This window comes from Daktulosphaira vitifoliae, unplaced genomic scaffold, assembly GCF_025091365.1.
Source record: "Daktulosphaira vitifoliae isolate Bord-2020 unplaced genomic scaffold, ASM2509136v1 Scaffold_3, whole genome shotgun sequence".
NCBI classification, from domain to species: domain Eukaryota; kingdom Metazoa; phylum Arthropoda; class Insecta; order Hemiptera; family Phylloxeridae; genus Daktulosphaira; species Daktulosphaira vitifoliae.
Window position 1 is genome coordinate 25,394,962 of NW_026099574.1, and position 25,014 is coordinate 25,419,975.

Sequence of the window (25,014 nt, forward strand, 5' to 3'; positions counted from 1 at the left end):
AATATGATTTTATTGATAAACATTTCAGGGACAACAGAAAATACATTACTTTAGCTCCGATATGAGCCTGAGAAGTTTTTAAATTTACATCGTATTTTCTTTTGTGTACCACAAAAATTTTGGTATGTCACCACTTTTTCATATGCTTATACAGCACAGATTTTTTTTTCAATGATACCCCAAAAGATCTCAAATCTTGTCTAGTTGAATACATTAACATCAAAATTTGAAAAAATTCCCGTGTTCCCCGTAAATTGGGTAGTCACACGAAATAGTTACGATTATTGAATTCGGTAAATTTCTACATATTTAAATTTTTTTAGATAAAAATGCCATAACTTTTTAAAAAATGGATGAATTTAAATATTTTTTTTTTATAAATACTTGACGTATTTTATTTACATTAAACATAAATTATTGAAAATCTTATCCTTACCTGTCCACAGGTGGGATTTGAAAAAGCAACATCTACCTGAAATGTTAATCTTTTCAACTAAACTTTAGAAAATGTTGCGGAAATATTGGTTTTTTTATATATATGAAATTAAAGTTATTGTCCCGTACTATAAATTAAGAAAAAATATTTATCTTGACATATTATCTTTTATGTGTAAATGATTACCTTAGTTAAAATACGTGCTAATTTTGCATTAAAATTAACGATTTTATATTTTCAATTTTATATTACTATAACCAGGCTCTAAAATTGTTAATTTTGCTTTGGTTTTAAATAATGTCCGGTTTTGTTTCAATTTTAGGACTCTGTTTTGTAAAATAATTTATTTTGGTTTCGATTAAGAAAAATAAAAAAAATTGGTCTTAACTAATTTTAGTCCTAACCAATAATTCTTTGAAAAATATATGGATTATCACAATTTTGTTTATAAATACTTTATACTTGTTCCTTTCATCTGACATATTTTTTTTATCTGACCACTTCCCCTTATAATAAAGTAAATTCCCTTTGCTCAAAACTTGAAACATACGTACAAAAAACAGTACTTTTTCAATTTGACTTTTAATAATAATCCTGAAATATTGCTCTTTTTAAATATATATCAAATAAAAGATTGTATAATATACAAATAATTAGTTCCGATAACTTGTCATCAATATGTAAACGGTCTCTGAAATTAAACAAAAAATGTTATACTTTTGCAAAAATTTACATTTTTTGTATTGTCATAATTTGTTTTAAATTATTTATGCCTATACTTTAAGTCAAAGTATATAGTCATATAGGAGGACAAAGTAAACATTCCCAAGTACCCTTCTCTTACAAAAACAAAATTAAATAAGATTTATGTGTTAGTTTCAAATATTTTCAACGATGATTTTTAAAGGGTTTTTATTATAAATCTATACTTAACATTTTAATAAACCTTTGCTATAAAGGTTACGAAATATACAAATACCTTAAAATGGGCCAATTTGCTTACACTTGGGTCAGTTAAATATTTTACAGATTTCATCACTTAAATTTGTGAACAAACATTTTATATTTCTTAATAATGCTTATAAATATTATATTATTACTGCAGATTGGCACCACTAAAATGACAATAGAAACTCAAGTTTAATCATCAACGTACCTTTACCCATTTGACGGTACTTTATCATTTTTTTTTTATATATGTTTTTGTATTTCTTAATGATAATCATTGTATATTAGTTATGAGATAAGTTTTGAGAGGCGCGTAGGATCACTGCCTAATAGAACAAAAAAAGTACTTGTACTACTGTATATACGTATGATAAATTTTTATAGACTTGGATGTCTCGGAAGTAGACCAAAAAAATTTTATAAATGTGTTAAGACTCGAATCCTAATAATAAGTATATATTCATGTGTAATATTTATAAATCATTAAACTTGTAATGAGGATATCATTAAGGGAATAGGAATTCATGTTGCTTTTGGAATAATTAATTAATTACTTCTAAATGAAATACTATCTACAGATTCGTTTTTTATGATTTAATAACTGTCGGGTATAGTTCATACTTATCCCGACTATGGCACGCCTCCACTGTGCTGGGTTTGGTTTTTTTTTTTTGCATTAAAAAACGAATTTATCAATCAAAACTGTATGTTTAAAATGAATTAAAATAAATATTTTTGGTTGATACACTACGCGCAGTATTTGATGTGTAAAATAAACGCGATTGAGTTCGCTTAAATTTTCTAATTAAAAATAATGTATTGACTTCAAGCAAACTAAATTACTTACCGACAATGAAAAGTGATTCTACAACCACATCGCTAACCATTGATGGTTTGTCCGTGTTGACGAAACTAGCATTGTATGGCACAACAATGGCTACATAAAATGTGGCTATCAATATCAGCCAATCCCAGCACGTTTTGAAAACTCCGTAATGCGATAATACCCACCGGGACTTTTTCAAGGCAGACGTTTTGTATTCTGGTAGTGGCGCCGACGACCCCTGCAAAAGCGTCTGTAACAAAACAATACTTAAAAATTATATTAATATTCGCAACTTTTTCAATTATGTGTTTTAGTGGCAATTCTGTGGTGAGTATTCATAGAGCAGGGCGTGCCCATGAACGCAGTTGATAAGTGGGACAAAAACGAAGGCAGGAGAAAATTGGGATATAAAGCCGTTTTCGAAAAGGCCAAGTAAACGTAGACCAACACATTCATTGTGCGTCGTTTCTCAAACAATAACAGTACAAAATAATGCTCTGAACTTTTTTAACGGGACCTTTTGCTTTAACCTATGACTTCGTGGAACAGTATATATGAATGCTTACAAAAGTTGTTTTTAATTTCGTGTACAGAGACCACTATTGGAATTGTTCTAAAAACATTTTTTTCAACGTCAAATTTTTAATTATGCACTGAAGGGTTAAGTAAAACACAAATACGAATTGTTCGCTCAACAAGTGGTTGTTTCGAATCTATTGACATTTGACCATATTTGACAATTATTAAATTGAAATAAATTGAAATCACTTTTCGTTTTCAAACTCATATTTTTAGTATAATCTCCCATGGAATCAGATTAAGACTACTTGGCTTAAATTAACAATTCAATTAAACTTGTTTAGACATAATTATATTTATTTGAAACAAATTTTAACTATTATTACTAACTATAACTATTTGTTATAGTATATTTAGTGTTTTTTTTATTTAAATTCGCATCTATTAATACATAGAAATGTCCTTATAACCTAATATAGTAAAAAATTATTTATTTTAATTATACTTGAAATCATACATATAAAATTACAAGCTTTCGACAGTTTTATAGGGTACAAAATATTATCGCGCAGAAAATAGGGGAAATACGATTATGGATTACGTACCAGCTGTGTATAAGTTAGATGTCAAAATGAATAATGATATGGTTTATTCTTTATAATTGAAATAGTGTTAACCGCAATATGAAATGGAAATGGAGTATGAAACAAAACAATCAAAATAATCTCATATTATTGCCTTTTGTAATTAAAAACTGTTTTCATTCTTACTAGGAATTCAAATGTTTGTAACTAAATATGTGACTGTGGTAAAAGATTTCCTAAACGTTAAAAGCAAACAAAAATAATACAAGGTTTCAAAAAAGTATTTACAGGCCTAAAATAATTTAATTGCCTCCGCTTATAACAGATTTGTCTTAACATAAAGAATAAAATGAAAAGTATTTTCCCTGATACTGAACATTTTGCTAAGTTGACTTTGTTAGTTTTTATAAACAAATCTATAATGATGAATATTGCACTAATTATACACTATTACATGGTAATGTTTTAATAATAGAATACTGTATTACACTAATATTAAATGTGTTATAACGCAATTTGGGTACCTTAACTAAGTTATTCAAATTACACAAAATTACATTAGTCGTATTTTAGCATATTGAGCATAATCACTCGTAAGAAGATTACAGGATTTCCGTGTATTTATTTCAAAGAGTTGTGACATCACTAGTGTTTAAGAGAAGCTTACTTTAAGAATGACGTAAGGTATGCGTACCTTTGAGTGTCAACGATCAACGCGAAAAGCGTGTCTGAAGAGGACGTAAAGGTCTCCTATAAATATTTATTTGGAATTATTACATAAAACGTTAATCGTAGTTGCCATAGGAACTGTGATCTATAAGTACACGAAAACAAACATGAGAATTTAGTTATATAATACTGCCAAATCATATGATTTTAATATGTAACAATTTTTTTAACTATATTTTTACAGAATTTTTTTGTTTTTCCTTTGATTGGTGTAATTAATTCTTTAATTAGCATAAAAAAAAAATTAGTAATATTTATTATGTATAATTAGTGTTGTCAACAATAAATATAAATATATGATATAATTTAATAACGTTTGAAGAATTTAGAATTTAAAACTTCTAAGATCATATTATTTTTTTTTCAATTAAGACACATGAAAATATTACCACACAGTTTAGTAATATAAATATAAAGTGATATCATTAAAAATATAAATCAGTTTATAATTTTTTCATCACAGAAGATAATATCATATGTTCTATAATTTCAAGAAAACAATATGGTCCTACCCCCCTTAACATTTTATCAACATTAATTTTTTATAACTTACAAACTTACAAATGATTTGTCTAAAAAAAATCCGTGGTTCATAACAACTTTTGGAATAATATTTTAAAAGAAATTAACATTTTTATAACAAGACGGGTCTGTGTATTTGTATCTTTAGGCATTAAAAAACGCATTACTCCTTCCGTTTTGTTATAAAAATGCTAATATCTTTAAAATATTAGTTTATAAGTTATTATCGATCAGTTATTTTTTTCATATCAAAAAAATTTATCCATATATAGATGATTTTTTAATTTGTAAGTTGGTTAAACACTTATGATTCCATATAAAATACTTAAGTTGTTAAAATTATAAAGAGAATAGAGGGGAGATAGAAATAATAATAATATATATAAATAATAATATAAAATAAATAATAAGGGAAATATTAACTATTAAAAAGAAAAAATAGTATTATGTTTTATATTTTTAAAGATTGTATGAGTTATAGTTAAACAAACACTTCGTATTTTTCCTAGTGTTTATCGAATTTAACAAAATTTTCTCCCCGTTGAACAATCCATTGACCATATTAACCCATTGAAAAAAATATTTTCGAAATAAATATTTTGTTTATTAAAAAACTTTTATTAAACTTACAAAAAAAAAAAAAAAAACTCTTGTAATGGTAAAAGAAAGAGTTTATTTACAAAACTAAATTATACATAAATAAGGTCCGAAGTATATGTATTTATAAATTTTGTTTAAACCACTTTGAGAGATCCTAAATTTTTGCAACTTTGTATACAGCACCCTACCAAATTTTTAAACTCAAGTTGTAAATCACCTTTTCAGAAAGAGAAGTGATAGAATAAAATATGTATTGGAAATCTAAAAATGTCCATAAAATCTCTTGTAAAAAACGTCTCCGAAACTGTTATTTAAGTATCACAAGGAACTGCATAGCGGTAAATTATAGAGAGGAACTCAATGGATGAAGACTAGCGCATAAACCAAAACTTACTCAGGGTATTATAGAAAAACAAAATATCAATGGGCATATAAATATAAGAACTTCACGATTGGTGAGAGGGGAAAACTAATGAAATGAAAAATAACTCTCTTCAAATTGATATTTAACAGATTAAATTATGCTTTAATAGAATTTTATGAAAATTAACTGGTAGATTTTTCGGGTGAATCAATTTTCCAAGTATTGGTCGAATAGTTTAAATTCTATCAGTGAAAGAAAATTAAAAAATTTAAATTTTATTGCATTCTTCCAATTATTAAACATTTTTCACCAGTTAAGGTGTTGTTTGTTATAAGTATTTAAGGACTGGGGCCCTTTGTACGTCGTAGAAGGTACTTGAATGCCGAAAATTACGAAACAATCTTGGAAAAAGTTGCTTCCTCAAATAAAAAAATGCCTTTAGAGATAAGCCAATTTTTATGTACGACATTATATTGATGTTTTCGTGTTACATGAATAACCATACCATGGTATTTGTAGCTTAATAAAAGTTGATGATCTTGATTAGCCTGAAAATTCGGCCAATATAAATCTTATCGAGGACACTTAGAAATTTATCTGAAACGTATTCAGATACTTAATCATTAAAACATACCCCAGTTATATAGATGAGTATGCGCTGCATCGCATTCGAGTTGTGATGTTTGCTAAAGATGGGCATACAAAATACTAATTATAAACAAAAATTATAATTAACTAAAGAAAAAATTATTTTGTATAAGTTACTGTTTTATTCAACAATCATACGTCACAATTACATCATTTTAATCTCTGGCGTAAACACGAAAAACATAAAATGTGTTCAGTCATTCAAACTAAATAAAGTTAATACTGAAAACTTCTTTTTTAGAACGTAATTTTATTTTATGAAGTAAAAGTACAGACAAATATAAAAAATTATAAAACATTCTTAATTCGATGATTTATGATTTGTATATTTAAAAATGTTTTTAACTTGAATGAATATAATTATTAAAAAACAGAGTTCAGTGTTTAATTGTACACTAAATGAATAAAATTAATTAGGATCTCTATTTTTGGATTTTCTCTCTATTTTTCTGAATGATTGTTTGAATTAAAATTAAATTATAATCATTTTTGAATTGATAAATTTATATGATTATTTTATGTTAAAATTTATACAGTCATTTAAACATCTATTATTTTTTCCAACATAAACTAACATTATTAAAGAGCAAACTTTCAATAATCTGGGGTAATTCAAATGAAACCTGACTATGAGTACCTCAAGAACATTTTTTCACATTTAATGGAAATTTAAAAATATTTTTTGATTTTATGTAAGTCTATAAAAATTGTTTTTACATTACTTCCTAGGTACAATTTTAATATACACTACAGCTTTCTTATGCGAAATCAAATGGTTATTTAATAAGTCTTATAATACATTTCATATTTTATCTTATAATATAAAAATATAGTTTATGTTTTATTTCTTAATAGTATTATATCATTATTATAAGAATATAATTAGAAGAAAAGTAATTTTAAATTTATTACTGGTATAAAAATTAAAAATGCAGTTTAAATAGATGCACATTTTGTGTGGTATAAAATAATCGTGGAAACTAAATTTACTGTTTTATTTATTCAATATAAATTACACAGACTCAATTGTTTGAATAAACGTTTAATTTTTATAAATATATGATGCAATTATATCAATTTTAGATAGTCTAGTAAAAAAAAAAATGGTTTTTGATATCGTTACCAAATAATTATTCAATTTGTTAAGATCTAAAAATATAGATTGAATATATTTAAATAATATTCATTGGAAAATATTGCTCAAGTTTTACCATAATTCAAACAAAATATTCGTTGTCTAAAAACACCTTTACCATCTCATGTGACTTTTGTACATAACTATAAAACTATGTAGTATACTGTCTGTACAATGATATTATATTTCTATTTAAAATTTATAATTTGTTTCTCGTTTCTTTAAAAGTGAAACATTTGAATTATCAAAATCGTGAAATTCAACTAAATAACTACACTTATTACTATTTATTATAATTTTTATTTTAAACACTCACATTATTTAATTTTAACTTTGGTTTTGGTTTATCACTTTTATAATGACCGGATAGCTGGTAAAGAACTGCTCTACTTCTCCGCCTTCCATACGCATTACTTGTAGGTTCTGGTTCTTCTGGTTCAGCTTCCTCTTTAAATTATTAAAAAATATATGCATTAAATACTATTTAATAAATGATTAAACATTACATTTGAATTATACATTTTTATTATTAATATAATACAGTTTGCTTGGATAACAAATAATCGTCCTTACTATGAATGTCTAATTTTTACAACTTATGTTTAACACCAATATCTGTGACAAAACTTCAAATTATTAAGTAAAAATCATCTTAGAACCAAACGATTTTATATCAATATATTATTGTTTTATATATATGGACACTTAAAAATTTAAAAATGCGATTTTTGTACATATTAGGAAGTTTTTGGTTCTTTGTCATTCATTAATAAATAAAAAAGATTTTCAAAATAAAGGGTGTAAGATAAAATAATAAAAGTATAATTTAAAATTACTTACAATCATTTCGATCCACGTTTTAAAATAATTTGGTTCTCTAGCTTTGTTAGTCTGAATGATTACTCTTAATATATTACCAAGAAAAATCAAAAAATTGTTTAAACTTTTTATTCACTTGAAAATAAAAAGCAATAATTTTCTAATGTATAAGAAATTAAAAATCATTCATTAATAACAAAACAAAAAAATAACAATACAAAAATAATTTTAATTAAATATTAAGATTTTTTTTTACATTTTAAACGTTGTATTTCAAATATTAGTTCGAATATTAAGTCCTAAAGGGTATTTATCTTAGCTTATAAGTAAAATTGATAGTTTATTATTTTTATAACCGATGTTGCATTGCAATTTAATTTTATTAAAACGCCTTACTCAAAGATTAGTTTATAGTGAAATAACTTGTAAGTTATTGTTGTTATAAACAACACAAACACCAAAGCTAATTAGATAAAATTCTAACTTGCGTACTAAATACATAGACCTAAGTTAAAATAGTAATCAGCATAATTGATTACTGCCAAAAATTTATTAATCAGAAATAAAAGAATCTATTTTACAGTATAATTTTTTGTTTCTATTAAAACTTTGGTTAATATTGTCTTATATATAAATCACGTTGTGTTAGTATTATTTATAGCTTTTAAAGTATTTTTGGCATATTTAAGTTTTGATTTGTAACTTTAAAAGGACGAAAAAATAATTATATTAACACATATATAATATGTAAAAAAAACTCTACAATTGTTGTAGAGTTTTTTGATTCATACCTACATTTTACCTTTATGAAAATTAAAAATGTTCGATAGTTTCTAACAAAATATAAAAATTAAGTACAAAAGATACATTATATTGTATACCATATAACATCCTTTATTATAAGTTTAATATAAATAATTATTTGACTACACTATAGTCATAATAACTAAAATTATTAAATAGAATTCAGAAATTCGTCTGTGGAAGAGGCCAGGAAATGGCCATCTATATCATTAGAGACATTTCGGATGCACTTTTCCTTCCACTTAAGTATAAAAATATAAATAATTTTCAAAGTACTATTCCAAAAATTATTACCAACCCACCATTATTTTTTAACTAGAGCATTTCTTATTTTATATGCTAGTTTAATATATATTATGCCATTATAAAAAATAAAGTTCATACCCTTTAAAGATATAAGAGATGAATTAGATAAGCAATTAATTAATAACTAATAAATAAAAATAGTTGAAAACTAAAAATCACCAAAATAATTTTCTTAACATAATTATTATATAAAAAAAAATCAAGTGGCTAATGTTAAAAAGCTCCTTTTATGTATCTAAAAAAAACTAATCAATTTTTTTCAATATTTTACTATTTTTTTATAAGTAATTGAGAGGTTACGGGAATCCTTATGAACTACTAATACTCAAACATTGTAAAATCGAGAATTGTTTTATTTACTTAAATACATTTATCTAGATGAGTGTATGATTCCCTTAGATAATAATTCACACGTTTCTTCCATTATCAATATGATATAAAAGTTCTATATTTTTTTATCTAGTTACTGCGCCCAGAAAAATTTATCTAGATAACAACTTCGCTTATTTAATTAAAATTTTGTGATTCATATAATGAATTTTCAATATAGGCGATCTTTTGTTTTTGATGACGAATTAGTAATTGAATAATAATAGTGATTTAATTCATTCTATAAATCATTGAAATTTAAAGGAAAATGCTCTCATTTATTATAAAAATATTTTATATAGCCTACTAAGTCAATTGCATTCTAAGTCAACTGGTTTTTGACACAATATAATTGTTATGTTTAAGATACAAAACGCTTAAGTTCTTAGTCCTGTACTTGACATAAAGCAGTTTATTTCTGAACTATTTGATAAAATGAATTCAAACAAATGTTAAGTTGCTACTGCAATAGCCATGACTCAACTAAAGTATGCCTCTTGGGATTTTAAAAGCTTTAATGGTGAATTCGAAAACATCATAAATCTCAATTAATTTTTAATGTCAATATTAACCAAGCTTGAACTTTAGAATCATTGTTGATAAATTTTCAATTCAATTGATTTTATTTGAATTTATGGTAAAATAATTTTTATAAAATTCCCTTATTTATAATTTTTTGATTATAATTTACCATAATACATAATATATTAGATATTATATTTACAAAGAAATATCTAAGTTAAAATTCTATTAGACTGATCACTCTTTATATGTAATGATATAATTGTCAAATTTTGAGCAATGTTATTTATAAATCTTTTTAACAGCTGAAATTATAACGAAAATATAATTAATACTTATTTTAAAGTAGATTCATTAAAAAAATAAATTGTAACATTAATATGATAGAAGTAAAATTATATACATATGACAAGATAAAATATTACAGTAAGGTAATAGTTGTTCGAAATTCTCATTATAAAGTTGTATGAAATATTGAAGTAGAACTTCATGACAAATGGATGTAATAATTTGGCGTTTAAGTAAAATTATTATCTTTGTGACAAAAATAATATATGTCTATTCCGGGACTATTTAAAAATACTCATCTTTTTTTTTTTTTGAAACTGAACTATTTTACGTTGCAAATAATAATAAATAACTATTAAAATTATTTACTAAAGAAATATATTTGTAAAATAATCTTTATAGTAATGTGTTCAACATTAAACTACTTAAACTAGTTATTTTATCATCTTACTAATTATAATGTATCATAGTTCTCAACTAACAAAATCACTTTTGGTCTGATCAATAAAGGTCTATTAAGCTAAGAAAACTTTAGGTAATTAAATAATTTTCAATATACATTTGTCATTATTGCAAAGTTTTATTAATTATGTACATAAAATTGCTGTGATTGTTTTAAAATTCAAAATATTTAAAAATAAAAAGAATGGTTAAGCTTTTTTAATTGATAATTTTAGAAAAAAATGTTTTAAAATTTTATGTCAGATATTACCTTAAACTGATGATTGTTTTATTAGTTTTATTTTTTTATAAAAATGTTGCTTTAATGTATTAGTATAGAGATTATCGTATTTACTTCACTTTTATTTCAAAAAAAAAAAACAAGTTTACTTCAAAAGATGTAAACTTGATTTTAATGTTGAAAGATTATAAAAAGGTTAAAATTAGATATAAGATTTAAAAATATCTTTTAGGTGAGAAATAAAATTATCGCAAAACACAAAATTAATAGTTATATTGTTTAAAAAAAATATGAGTGCAAAAACATATTGTGAAAAAATTTTAAAAACAATGTAAAAAATATAACCTAAAATCTTAAAAAATGTTAATTTATTCCATAAAACATACACAAAAACAATTATTATTACGTAGAAATTCTATTATAGAAGTCAATTTAAATATTCGCAGAATAATCTATATTTTTACAAATGGCAATAAACTGTAAATTCAATAAACATTAATTTACATAAATGGTAATAAAATATTTTTTATTTCTTTTTTAAAAGCTTTTGTGTGACATTTTTGATGAGAAAAATTGATTTAAGTCATTACAAGTAGAATATAAAATCTACTGCTCGGTTCGTATGTGTTATAGAAATTAATTCAGTTTTATATTATTTTAACTATCTTGAGATTTATTTTTTAAATTTTCATATACTTTTCATAATAATATTTTCTATGATTATTATCTAGGTTTATTAATTTATAAAACTCAGTTTTAATTTATTAATTACATACTATTTAAAGTACGAAATAATGTGGCATGAATAGTTGAATTTTTGAAAGTAATTAATTCTATGATTTCACGATTATACACTTAAAATTCACAGCCTAATTTGTTTATTTGTTTTACTTAGATATCAAAAACTTAAACCACATACTAAAGTTGCTTCTTAACATTTGCATTTTATTGTTGTTTGTATTTATAGAATTTCAATTAAAATTGTTTCAAGATTTAATTTGAAACTTTCATTTAGAACTATAAACTTCATAATGTAATGCAGTGAATAAATATAAACATAAAACACATATCAATAATATTCACACTTAAGATTAAACAATTAAACTGAGTCATTATTGTTTTAAGAAAATGTGGGTTTATAGTAAAAAGTTACTAATAAAAATATATATTTTTGTAGTTAATACTATAAATAATTCAACACAGGTAATATTTTAGTTAGTTGAAGATTAAGTAAAACTTAATCTTACGAAACTAACTTTTTCAAAAATGAACAAATCAAAATAACTTTTTTTTTTAATAGATACATAATGTTCTTGCCTATCATCTGGTATATTTTTTTTTATAAATTTGACCCTAAACCTCCCCAAAGGGGGGGATTTAAAATGACAACTTTTTCACAAAAAATTACCTTTTTCAACTTAACTTTTGAAAAAGTTCCGGAAGGTCTGACACTTTTATATATATATCTTAAATTAAAGCTAATGTAATATACTTTAATTTGAAGAAAAAAATTTGATCTCTGGACTTCATCTTGACGACTTGTGTTCGTGGTGAAAATAGACATCAAAATTAATAAAAAATTACGATTTTTGTAAAATAATTCTTTTATATATTTTTAACTTAATAATGCTATAACTTTTTGGAAAATATATGGATCAGTAAATTTTTTTTTTTAATAGATGCTTGATGTCTTTACTTATCATTTGGTATATTTTTTTTATAAATCTGACCCTTTATCTGCCCACAGGGGGGATTTAAAATGACAAATTATTCACAAAAAATTTACTTTTACGCTTAACTTTTGAAAGTGTTCCAGAAAGTCGGACACTTTTAAATATATTAAATTAAAGCTAATATAATGTACTATATTATTAAAAAAAAAAAATTTTGGACTAATTTATATACAATTTCTTTTACATGTATTTCCACTTCACTATGACTTTTTTAAAATCCCTAATTTTAATTATTTAATATAACTATTATTTAAATAAGTACTAAATTATAATTGAGTATTTATTTATATTACATTAATAATTATTAAAGAAAAATAATATTTTGTCTATAGAATCAAGACATCTTCTATTAAAAATTGTTTATATTTATTTTTTGTTTTGATAGGATAAGACAATTGAATTTTATATTAACTCGATTCAATAAAAAGTAATTTAAAAAAATGTACTTTTTTATCGGTTCATTGATTTATTGTGTATTCAATTTATTAAAGGTAGTAGATAAGGCTATGAAATATGGAGTTAATAAATATGTAGTCTTGTAAAATTATTAATTTTATAGATCACAAAAAAAAACTCTAAATATTAAAAGGTAACATAATTATCATCTTATTTATAATAAATTCACTAACATTTTCGAGATTAAATTACAAATATCCAAAATAAAATTTTATCATCCAAAGCCATTTAAATTATTTGAATTTTAGAATATAAGTAACCATTTACAAAGTTGTAAGTATAATGCTGAAAATAAGCAAAGATAAACAATAGGATGTTGAAATCTTTTTGTTCGTTAATGGGCTGATCCTTTTTCATTGGTAAAAGGCATTACAGTAATCGTAAATAACATACCTTACATTCACAAAGTACAACTAGGTAGTTTGGAATAAGAGATAATTTCCTAATTTATATTAAATGTACATTTGACAAAAGATTTCTTAGATTTATGACTTTTTGGTATGATTGTATACTATTTTCCTAGTAAATACGACACAAATTTAATAATATTTGTTTCTTAAAGTCAAAAGTTATAAAGAACCAATTATAGATTATGAATTAAGAGGCTGTAAAATAAGTTATCTTTTTTTAAAAATAAAACTAACTAGTTACATAATTGACGATACTTTTTATTCTATAACGAAATAACTTTAGAATTATTTGTTAAATAATTGCTACTACGAATTTATTAATTTAAATACTTTACTTATCATAATAGTCATATAATATCATAATAGTAATAGCTACTTTTTATTAAACACTTTTATTTATAATAAATGTCCACAAAATAAAATGTTTTAGATAATATTAAAAACATATTCAAGACATTTTTTGCCTAATTTGTTTAAAAAAAATATAGAGTATTTAATAAAGTAAATGATCAATTATCAAATTTTTACATTTAACTTCAGTTCACTATTTTTATTTTAAGTTTTGGAGAACACAGTATACTTTTGAACAAATTATTTTTAAAAAATATTTTTTTTATAAGAATAAGAAGTAGAGTTCAAAAATGTTTTCCTCGTTATTAATGAGTAGTATAGCTTTTAAATAAATGGTAGGTTGTACAATAACTGTATACCACCCAATACGTCAATGAAACTATATTAAAAAATAAATGATTGATAAAATGTCATTACAAATTGTAATTTGACCTAAATTATCAAAATATTATAATCATATTTTTAGTTATTCTATTCAGAATTTAACTTAGAAAAAACTTTATTTGCATTCAGTTGTAAAATAATGTAAAAAAATAACATTTTTTTCTAACTTGACCTTAACTTACTTATAATGTTATTTAATTATATTTATATCTAATAATTTTGTAGATCTTACCTTGATCGTAGTCCATCCCAACATGCATTTCCGCCATTTTTGTATGTGTGATGTCTTTGTGTGAAGCCAAAAATAAAACCACTTCCCTCTTTTCATTTTTGATGGGTACAATATCCAGTAGACACCAAAATGGAGATCCTAAATATTTAAATAATAATAGTTATAATAATAATAAAAGTTTTTAAGCTTAGTGTAATTAAATTGGCCAAGTTTAATACCCATATAAATATTGACATTTATGATTTATGAAAATATAAAATTTCATAATATTTATATTAAACTTGCTTTACTTAAAAATTTTCTCTTGCGTTAGATTTTTGACAGATTTTTTGTTTAATTTAAAAAATATCCATTTCTAATCTTTTCAAGATTTCAATAAAATTTTATGAGTTACCTGAAGAAACAGAACTACCGCTTATATTACACATTCTAGAAATCCAAGTTTATATAATATATTTATAAGATAATTGATAACAGTATTGTAGAATTAAGTATAACTGCCAAAAGATGGTTATATCGAACTCATAAATAAAGCTGTGTATACGATAGTTAATGGAATAAAACAAAAGTTTTTGTAGTTAATTATATAATGCATACAATTTATTTTGTTTTCATGAAATACTTTAGTAATTAATTAAAGAAATTTCAACTGAGAAAACCTTTGACTAAATGGGTTTATAGGAGTATTTAATGGAAGCATATAAGCATACGAACATTGCTAGAAACCTTTAGCTAAAATCAATATAAATCATAGCGATTTAGCGATAAAATAAAAATTAGAACTATAATCAAAATTAATTTTAGCTTCGATGCGAAGCTGAGAAGGTGGTATCGGTTTTATTATGATGTGTTTTTTTTTTGTGTCTGTTATCACTTTTTCTCAGCTCAACCAATTTCTTTCAACGATACGTCAAAAGATAACAAATCGTATCTAGTCGAAGACATTATTCTCAAAAATTGAAAAAATTTCCATCGTTCCTCGTAAATTGGGGAAACCTCCAAAAAAATTACAAATTTAAAAATCGCTAATTTTTTCAATTTATTTTACTTAAAACTGCCATAACTTTTTCAAAAATGAACAAATCAATATAATTTTTTTTTTATAGATGTTTGATGATTATGATACTTTTACTTATCATTTGGTATATTTTTTTAATAAATTTGACTCTTTACCTGCCCACAGGGGGGGATTTAAAATGACAACTTTTTCACAAACAATTAACTTTTGAAAGTGTTCCGAAAAGTCTGACACTTTTATATATATCTTAAATTAAATCTAATATAATGTAATTTATTATGGAAAAAAAAAATGTTGGACATTATTTTGTCTTCACGGTAAAAATGGTTATATGGTAAAATTTTTCTTATTTATATCCCCCCAACATTTTCACTGGGTCATTGCTATGTACAGGCCCCAAAACACGTTTCCTCTCAGCCCATCCTTCTCTATTATTTCCTCGAATACAGGGTTATTAAATAATCATGAACCACTTAATTAATATCTTATACTTTATAAAGGTGTCCACTTTAACTTTACAAATAACAACACATAATTATATTTCTTATTTATTAGATATTGATCTAATTAAAAAAATGATTAGTCGATAACAACTTTTGGACTAGTATTTTGGAAATTATTAACATGTTTATACCTTAGTGGAAGGAAGAGTACGACCGGGAAATATCTAATTTTAAAATAAGTAGCACCCACTCTTCACCTTCATTCATTACTTTAAATCTATTTATTATCTAATTAATAAACTATTTGATTATATGTATTACCATTTGAAAAATAAAAATGGACACCCTAATAAAATGTTCAAAAAATCAATAATAATATGTAACTAAAAGTAACCAAAAATTTCAAAATTTTGGACCACTTTGTATAACAGACTTAAAACCTCTTAAAAATAATCCTCATATGCTATCAAATGATCAAGTAGTAACATTCATTATTCCAATTTATGAAAAAGAAGACAAAAAGCATGTACCCCAAGTTAAATAAAGAAAATTATATCAGAATAACGTCAGTCAGGTCAGTAAAAAATGCACAGCTGAATATCGAAAACGTAAAGATAAAAACCGAAGAAAACACCAATACATAGAAAGTGGGGTATTATCGGTAAACAAGGTCTGAGATGTAACCACCAAACAATAGAACCATACTGAAGATTTATTAACACAAAAAATGCCTAACAAATATAATCCATTCGAAAACATAGATGTAAACATATCACAGGCAACACAATATGTTATAGTTAAACTTGCCTCATTATATGTTATGCAAAAAACTAGTTAACAAAGTGACTCAACGAACAACAAAATTAGGTGTCTGGTGAGATAGTGCTGGTTCAGTAACAGCACCCGGTATATCATCCAGTGTTCAACTACAAACAACCACAGTTACAGTCATAGTGCCCAATCAGCAGTGAGCCAAGCAGTCGCAACCATAGTCCGATATAACATACAGTGCTTTAAGGACAATGATGATGATCAAGTCTCTTCTAAACGGACCTTTTTAGACCTATCAATCAATGACACCCTTTCTAGTCACTTATTTAAGTACTACTATCCGGCCTAATCAATAAGATGACAGTCATTTATTTTAGCAATCACTTTTTATTTGACTAGATCCTTTCCATAATGATATTATAGCATATTTCCGTAAGTTGTGAATTAGTGGTCACTACTGCTTAGTAGTGATCAATTCAGGACAAATACCCAAAATCAACGCTCTTAATTAAGCTACTCGAATCCCTCTTTCCTCGTATAAATATTTGTGTAATAAACAAAATATACCTTTAAAATATCACGAGCAGGATTACTAATAAATCAAAGAGAAGTATTTCATTTCAACTCACGAGTCCCGTTCAAACGGTGTTCTCTATCAAGTATATCGATTACGGTAACATTCCTTAATAACCTTAACATTTCGCAGAGATGTCTGATTTTAAAATCAAAAAGGTAAAAACACCCATTGATTAAACTAATAGTCATTCCTGACCTTTCACGTATTGAATATTTGTAAATTATAAATTGTAATTGAATTGGAGCGATCAAGAGAATTGAATAAACAACAACAATTTTTTATTAAACGAATAGTTTATTTAAATTCTGATAAAAATTAGAATTTTTATTATAATTGTTTTTTTCAAAGTAATTAGTTTGTGGTAGTTAAGAACAAGTAGATAATTTATAAAATGAAACTTCAAACTTTAAACAACTATCTTGTGAACAAAAATTTTACTTGCAAGTTTATGTTTAATCATTGTAAATAAATAATTTGTTTACAATAATTTCCGTAAGATGAAAAGACCAACATTTTAAACATTTTATCACGTAGAAAAAATTGGAGTTATACTGTCGCTCACTTAAAGTTAGCAACCCAAGATCACTTTTACCCATATTTCAAATTGTTTCTGAACAAAATCGAAATTAGGAACAAACTAAAATAATATTATTAGAAAAAAATTTTTAAGAGCTTTAAAATAATTAAAATTTTTTTTTGAAAAGTCAAATTGACCGTGATACATTTTTATTGAAAAAACACATATTTTCTTATATGATCATTGTTTGGTCGTGTCAAAGCAAATTAATGCGGTAAGTATCGGTTTTCTTCGTCATGAGCTTGCCATGCCCTAACCGGTTTATTTGTTGGGGAAGTGTGTGTGCTCTCCTACTCGCGTTCTCATATGCTCCGAATGGTTTTTAATGAATGTAAAATTTCATCAATTTAACAATATTTTTGTAATTGTTATTGTTATTTATTCGCTGTACATGTATTTATATTTAAATTTAAGTTACTAACATTAGAGCAAGTAATAATTGTATTTTCTTTGAAATAATGTTTAACAATAAAACCCAAAAGAGTCATACAGTCCATAAAATTTTGTTTGAATTTTGCTTTATTTAGTTTAAATATTTAATTCATTTACTTTACTTATTTGATATCAAAGAACTAGCAAAGACGAGACTTAATTTGGCGAATGGTCGTCCGTGTAGTCACGTCATACAATCTCATTACTGAAAATATTGGAAGTGAAAAAAAATGATAAAGAGAAAATATGTTTGTTTTTGTATGAAAAATAAGTAAATAACCATAATATAATATGTTTTAAGTTTTATTTAAATCGAATTATTCGCAAGTTCAATAATTTATTAGTCAAAAAAATACGTTAAAATAGACATAAAAAATATAAAAATCCTACCCATGAGTCATTTTGTGTTGTTATGAAATATTATTTGAATTCGGTTAAATCGTTACAAAAGGTATAGTTTCAGTTAATGTTACCGAAAAAATATAATTGGTTATTTAACATGACATATGATGAATATTTAAAGTAATAAGGGGAAAAAATTAAGATTTTCTAATAAATTAAAAAATACATTCTAATAGTGTTTTTTGTTTGTTCCTAATTCCAATTCTCATTTTTGGAACAATTTGAAAAATATAAAATCTGTTAAATAATACCAACTTTCATTTTAAAAAATCCATTTTCAACTTTATTATAAAACTTTAAATGTGAGTATAAATGAGTATGGTGCCAGCTATACGTGAGCGGCTGTATATTTATAAATTATCGATATGACTGCGCACAATTATTGTGCAATTTCACAATTTTCTTTTTTAAATTGTCAATTAAATAAATTCAATTGTTTCGTTATTCATGTAATATTTTATTGAATTCATAAGTTGACTTTATAGATTTACAAAAAATAAAATCAAGTGCAATATATTTTTAAGACGAACAAGAAAATATTGTTTTGTCTAGTGACATTCCTTCTAAATATTCGGAACAAGAAGCCCAATGTGAATTACATTAGGATTCTGATTAACTAACTGTTTGACACAATGCCAACGAATACCTTTTATCATGGGTATTGTACCTTTGATTGTCAAAACAAATTATTTTGATATTATACTCGGAATAAAATTATATGAATGATGCTTTATAAATGAATATAATACATATCTAAGAATAAAATGTTCGTTTACTTGGTATTACAAAGAAGCCATTTTTCTTAAAACTCTCTACGTAAAAAAGTAATTATATTAGTTGTATAAAATAGTAATATTAAGAGAATATTGTTGACCGAGAGGTTAGAATGACGATACAATACCATGTGTTTGAAGTAATTTAATAAATGTATTGTTAAAATATCAAATATTAAGTTATTATAAAAGAAATAATATATTCGTAAATAGAAACACTGACTGTTTTAACCAACTGAGCACCAACAATGCTTAAAACTTAAAGTGTTACTTATCTGGGATCAAGTGACATTGGATGCAGTTAAAATCCCTTTGAAAAGCCTTTATATTTTCGCACTCAATTTAATTTAGAAACCTCTTTCATATTCGATCTTTGAAGAATTAAAATTGAAGTAATAATTTTTTTTTTCAAAGTAGTATGCTTAATTATATTTAATAATTTTATACATTTCTAAATTTTGTAAGTTCAAAAAACAAATCTTACTTTTATTTATTTATATGAAGTTTGTTTAATATGTATATACATATTTTATAGTGCCAAAATAAATAATAAAATTATTACAATTAAAATAATCTAAGATAAAAAAATTTAGATTCTTTTTGTATATAAAACAGAAAAAAAGTTTAATTATAGTCATTATACTGATTTATTTATATATTTTCTAGGGTAATTTTCCATTTCATCACCAACAGAATCGTTACTAATATTATATTATATTATCTTTTCAAATAAAAAAACTTTTATCTTAATAAATCACTATCAATATCAGGAACATCTACGGTTTTTGAAACGTCTTGTTCACTATCACCTGTAGTATTTTCAATATTTTTCTTAACATAATCGTCCAACTATTATCAACCATTTCATCTATGTCGGAATCAAAAGTATAAACAGTATTTTGTAGGTTCAAAATATGGGTTTGTTCGCGATCGTTCATATTTGAATTAAAAAAAAAATCAATGACAAAAAAGTTGTAAATAATTACGGCAATAGTCGCGCGTGGTACCTGTCCAATCCAGACGAGTTTGAATTTTTATTGTCACTTATAAAGAATCAAAAATGATTAAGTTATGACATGGATAAAATCAGTGGGGTACAATCGTCACCCAGCGCGACTAACGGAATGTTAATAGTCTATTCATCTTTGTTCACTTCTGTTACTCTTCAAATTAGTTGTTGAAAACTTGGTAGTTATAAACCATACACCTTAAGACACTCTAAAGTATGTTACCCGTACTGAAGATTCTATATCGCAATTTAAATTATAGTTTCTTACAATGCATAAGATTAAAAAAAGTATATTGTTAAATGTATAGAATTTTTTTTATTTAGTGGAATGTACCTTAAGGTTTTCATGTAATTTTATACAAATTTTATAAAAAAATTAATTTACAGGCGTGATAACAGGCGTTACATGCTAATTTTCGTACATATATTATTTAAACTATCTGGATTTTATATTTGAATAATAAATATGTATATTTAATACTTAAGTTGTGATAATATATAATTTTAGAGCTACATCTTCAAAATAAATCGATCGACATTTAACTGATGCAACACGTGCTCAATAGTAATTTTGTTTCAAGTTTAAAAAAAAAAAAAAATAAAGGAGAAATGTGTAGCAATTTTTCAAACTAATAGTTAAGTTTAGGAACCTGTACACTAAAAATAATTGCAACCAGAAACCAACGATAATTTGAGCCTACATATAAATAATGAGTATAAACTTGCTAGTCACAAATGCGTAGTCTATGCTTTGGACCCAGCTTTATAAAAAAAGAAGCAATTTTCGGTGTATATTACCTACAGTGAATTATAAGAAATATTTATCTCTTGTTAATGAAAAAAAAATTGTGCATGAATGATGAAATCATGAAGAATTTATCTGATAACGTAAAAGTACAAATATTTTGAGTGATCACTTTTTTATAATTTTTATAGCTTTAAAAATAAAAGGTAAATCAGTTATGTTGATTCCATCACTAATAGTATTTGCTCGTTTTATTTAAAAAATCATATGTACATGTACAAATCCTTGAGTATTATGGTATCAACATATATTTTGTTATATTAACTGTGAAGAGAAGCAAAATTGTTTTTAATCGCATGTAATTTGATTTAAAAAGATATATAGTGTACCAGTGCCAACGAGATTTTCCTTGTGATATTCTCATTGATGATGTCTGGTCTCTAGTACAAGCCGGCCACAATACCTGTCCCGTCCATCATTGGCTTAGCTAAGAATCATCTTTATCTCCCTAACATGTGAAAGAGGCCCACTACCCTCTGTAGCATGTTAAGTTCGAGAAATCAAAGGAATTGAAACTGATCATAAATAATGTACCAGTTTAATCGTATGTTTAAAAAATGTGTCTTGTAACAACATGGACTTCATAAAAGAACAAATATGAAAAATTAAAATATTCAATATTTCATAATATTTAAAAAATTCTATCACCAACAATTTTTTATTACTAAGAATAATTGTTGGCTTTAATAAAATTGCAGTATGTTAAGGGAAAAATTAATTTACTTGGTGACTAAGATCATATAAAAAATGTTTATAAAACAGCTTCTATAAAATAGGTAAAATAAAGTAGGTAAAAGCTTTTGAACATTATAATAATGTAATTATTACCGAGAAAAGTTATGATAAGAATCCTTGTTAGCGTTTTTGGACCATGTTTACACGCTTTTACGCGTTTGAAGTGTTAATAGCTATAAAGGTTGTCTTTATTTGTAATAGGCGCTTTATTAACGACTAAACCGCAAAATGTGATCCGCAAAGACTTCATAATGGCTGAATAGGAGCCTTGGCTAACATGGTCAACGGTCGCCCTAATCGTCCTATACTCGGTATACCTATTCATTTGTCCTCCTGCATAATTTATACTTTGGTCACACGAGCCATTCAACTTAATCGGATTACACGTTAAAAGGGAAACCCACATGTCATTTAAGATTTACGAGAATTTTATTCTTTAAAACAATTTAGTTATGTGTTTATGACCATGGTATTAATTTCAAATTTTTCATGTATAATAAATTTAAATGCTCAATTTTTAATTAAATTATAGTTAGATTAATTGTCAAGATGGTTAATTGTTTATTTTATAAACGACACTACATGTTTATAAAATTTCAAAAACAGTTCAATAAAATAATATGTATTTTGAACATTAGGAGTGATAGTAATTAGTTGTGGTATTAATGTATTATTGAAGAAAAAATACAATACACTAAAGATAAATCCTTATGTGTTACTTAACTAGTGTTAATAAAACTACAGCGACTAAACTAATTTATTTTCAATTTCTTTCTGACCAATGGTTTTTAAAAACATCTACTGCATTACAATTATCAATGATTTTCAAGTAATAGTAATGATCACGTACAATGTAATCTTTGTCATTAGTACTTAGATAAAATAAATAACTTACAAATTCCCTTGTTATATATTTTTTCCATTTGTTCATCTCAAAGTCGCTACTGACAATGTTCAGTCTATTAATAATTTTGTTAAATATAAATTGGATTCTAATTTCTTTAGTTTCTACTTTTAAGAGCCCTGAAGTCGGAAAACAACTTCTTAAAATAGAGCAACCGTTGTAAAAGTGTGTAAATTTGCTTACAAATAATACATGTTAAATTTAAGACAGTTTATTTTGTATGTCAATAACTATATCCTATTAAAAATTTAATAGGATTTAAAAAATTAAAATTTATTTTATTCTTCATAATTTTGACAGAGTATAAAAACGTACTGATATATATTTTATATTTTAAAAGTTTGTATCTATAAAAAAACCAATATACGATGTAATAAAAATTCTTGTATTTTATACTTTTAAAAATTGATTTATATAATAATAAAGAATTTCGTCACATTCTAATACCTTGCGTTGATGTGAATACTATTTATGTAATAAGTAGATTAAAAAATGTTATTTATTTTATCTGTTGCTTGTGTCTAATAATTTTCATCAATATTGTTGTATTTTTATTATTCATCACTAAAAAGAAAAAATACAAATAATTTTTTTTTTTCAAAATGTCAAAAAAGTAATTTTTTAGGCTTTCTATTGCGAACAATATTGATGGGTCGATAACAATTTTAGGTCAAGTATTTATTGAATAACAAGCATTCTAACACGTAGAGTGTATATATAGCGCGGGTTAAGTATATATACACAAGTACAACTTCACCCACTTGCATTAAATTGGTAAAATTAGCAAACATTGAAGTTTTTTTATAGCAACGGATCATCTACACCATTCAATGCTAAATCAAATTTAATGTTTTTTTGTGTACTATACGATTAAAAATAAAAAAACGTTTCGGTGACTTGTTCTCTATTCTACGAATAATTAGCATCCAAAGTCATTCATGTAATTTTTGATCATTTTTATTAAATTTCTCTGTTTAAAAAATACATAGATCAAAATGAAATTTTATGAGGTAATATTTAAAACAAGTGCATAATTTTCAACATATGGTTTTTTTGAAAATCTTATTATTTATAAAAATACTGAAAGGAAGAATAATCTTCAAATCAAATTCATATCTTTTCGATTTTTTAATTTTTTATTAAACCTAATATCATTTAATCACATAACATTAAAGATAATACAATTTACATCAAAATTAAAAATGAAAAACTATTCTAAATCGACATTTTTTAATGAGTTATCAAGCATAAAACAAAATATCACACAATTAGCAAAAAAAAAGTTATTTTGAACATACCACCATCCAGTAAACATTTTTATTAATTGACTTATAAACTTGGTATTATTTAAAAATTACCAAGGTTATGATTTTGCAGGGGGTTAAGAGGTTATACCCCTAAAATTAAAATATTATTACACTACTATGACATAGTTCCACAAATTTGGCACCCTTAAAAGTAACTTTAGTAAATTTAATAAATGTGTATAATTCCTAGTCCTAGAAAAATATGATTAAAAATAGGATCCATTGACTTCAGTTTTCTTCGGATTATTTCAAACTTTAAAGTCAAAACTATGAAGTATTTCGTAGTTATGTTAAATTTTTTTAAATATGTTTCAAATATGCATCGATGTGTCTTACAACATTGATTTTTATTATTATCAGATATTAATCAATACTAATTTGTAAGATGCGACAACTTCATTTACTGAACCCTACTATACTGTTTTTTAACTTAACCGTTTTTTCATAAGTATACAAAATTCATACAAGAAGACCATAACAAGATATTTTCCAATGATTTTAAATTTTGCACAAATACTTTCAGATATAAAATATTTTTACACCTTAAAGACATTAATAACTTAGTGTCGTTTTATAAGTGATTTTTTTTAATTT

At 24.4% G+C, this 25,014-nt stretch overlaps 1 protein-coding gene across 11 annotated transcripts in view; it reads right to left on the minus strand.

The window, feature by feature from the left end:
* Window positions 1-25,014, minus strand: part of LOC126903299 (potassium voltage-gated channel subfamily H member 8) — a 128,480-nt gene that overhangs the window by 24,508 nt on the left and 78,958 nt on the right. For all 11 annotated transcript variants that reach the window (XM_050681417.1, XM_050681416.1, XM_050681419.1 and 8 more), the window contains 3 exons: window positions 14,668-14,805; window positions 7,628-7,758; window positions 2,232-2,460 (listed from right to left, as the gene is read on the minus strand). In XM_050681417.1, coding sequence (XP_050537374.1) covers window positions 2,232-2,460; window positions 7,628-7,758; window positions 14,668-14,805 — 498 coding nt within the window. The remainder of the gene's footprint in view (window positions 1-2,231; window positions 2,461-7,627; window positions 7,759-14,667; window positions 14,806-25,014) is intronic.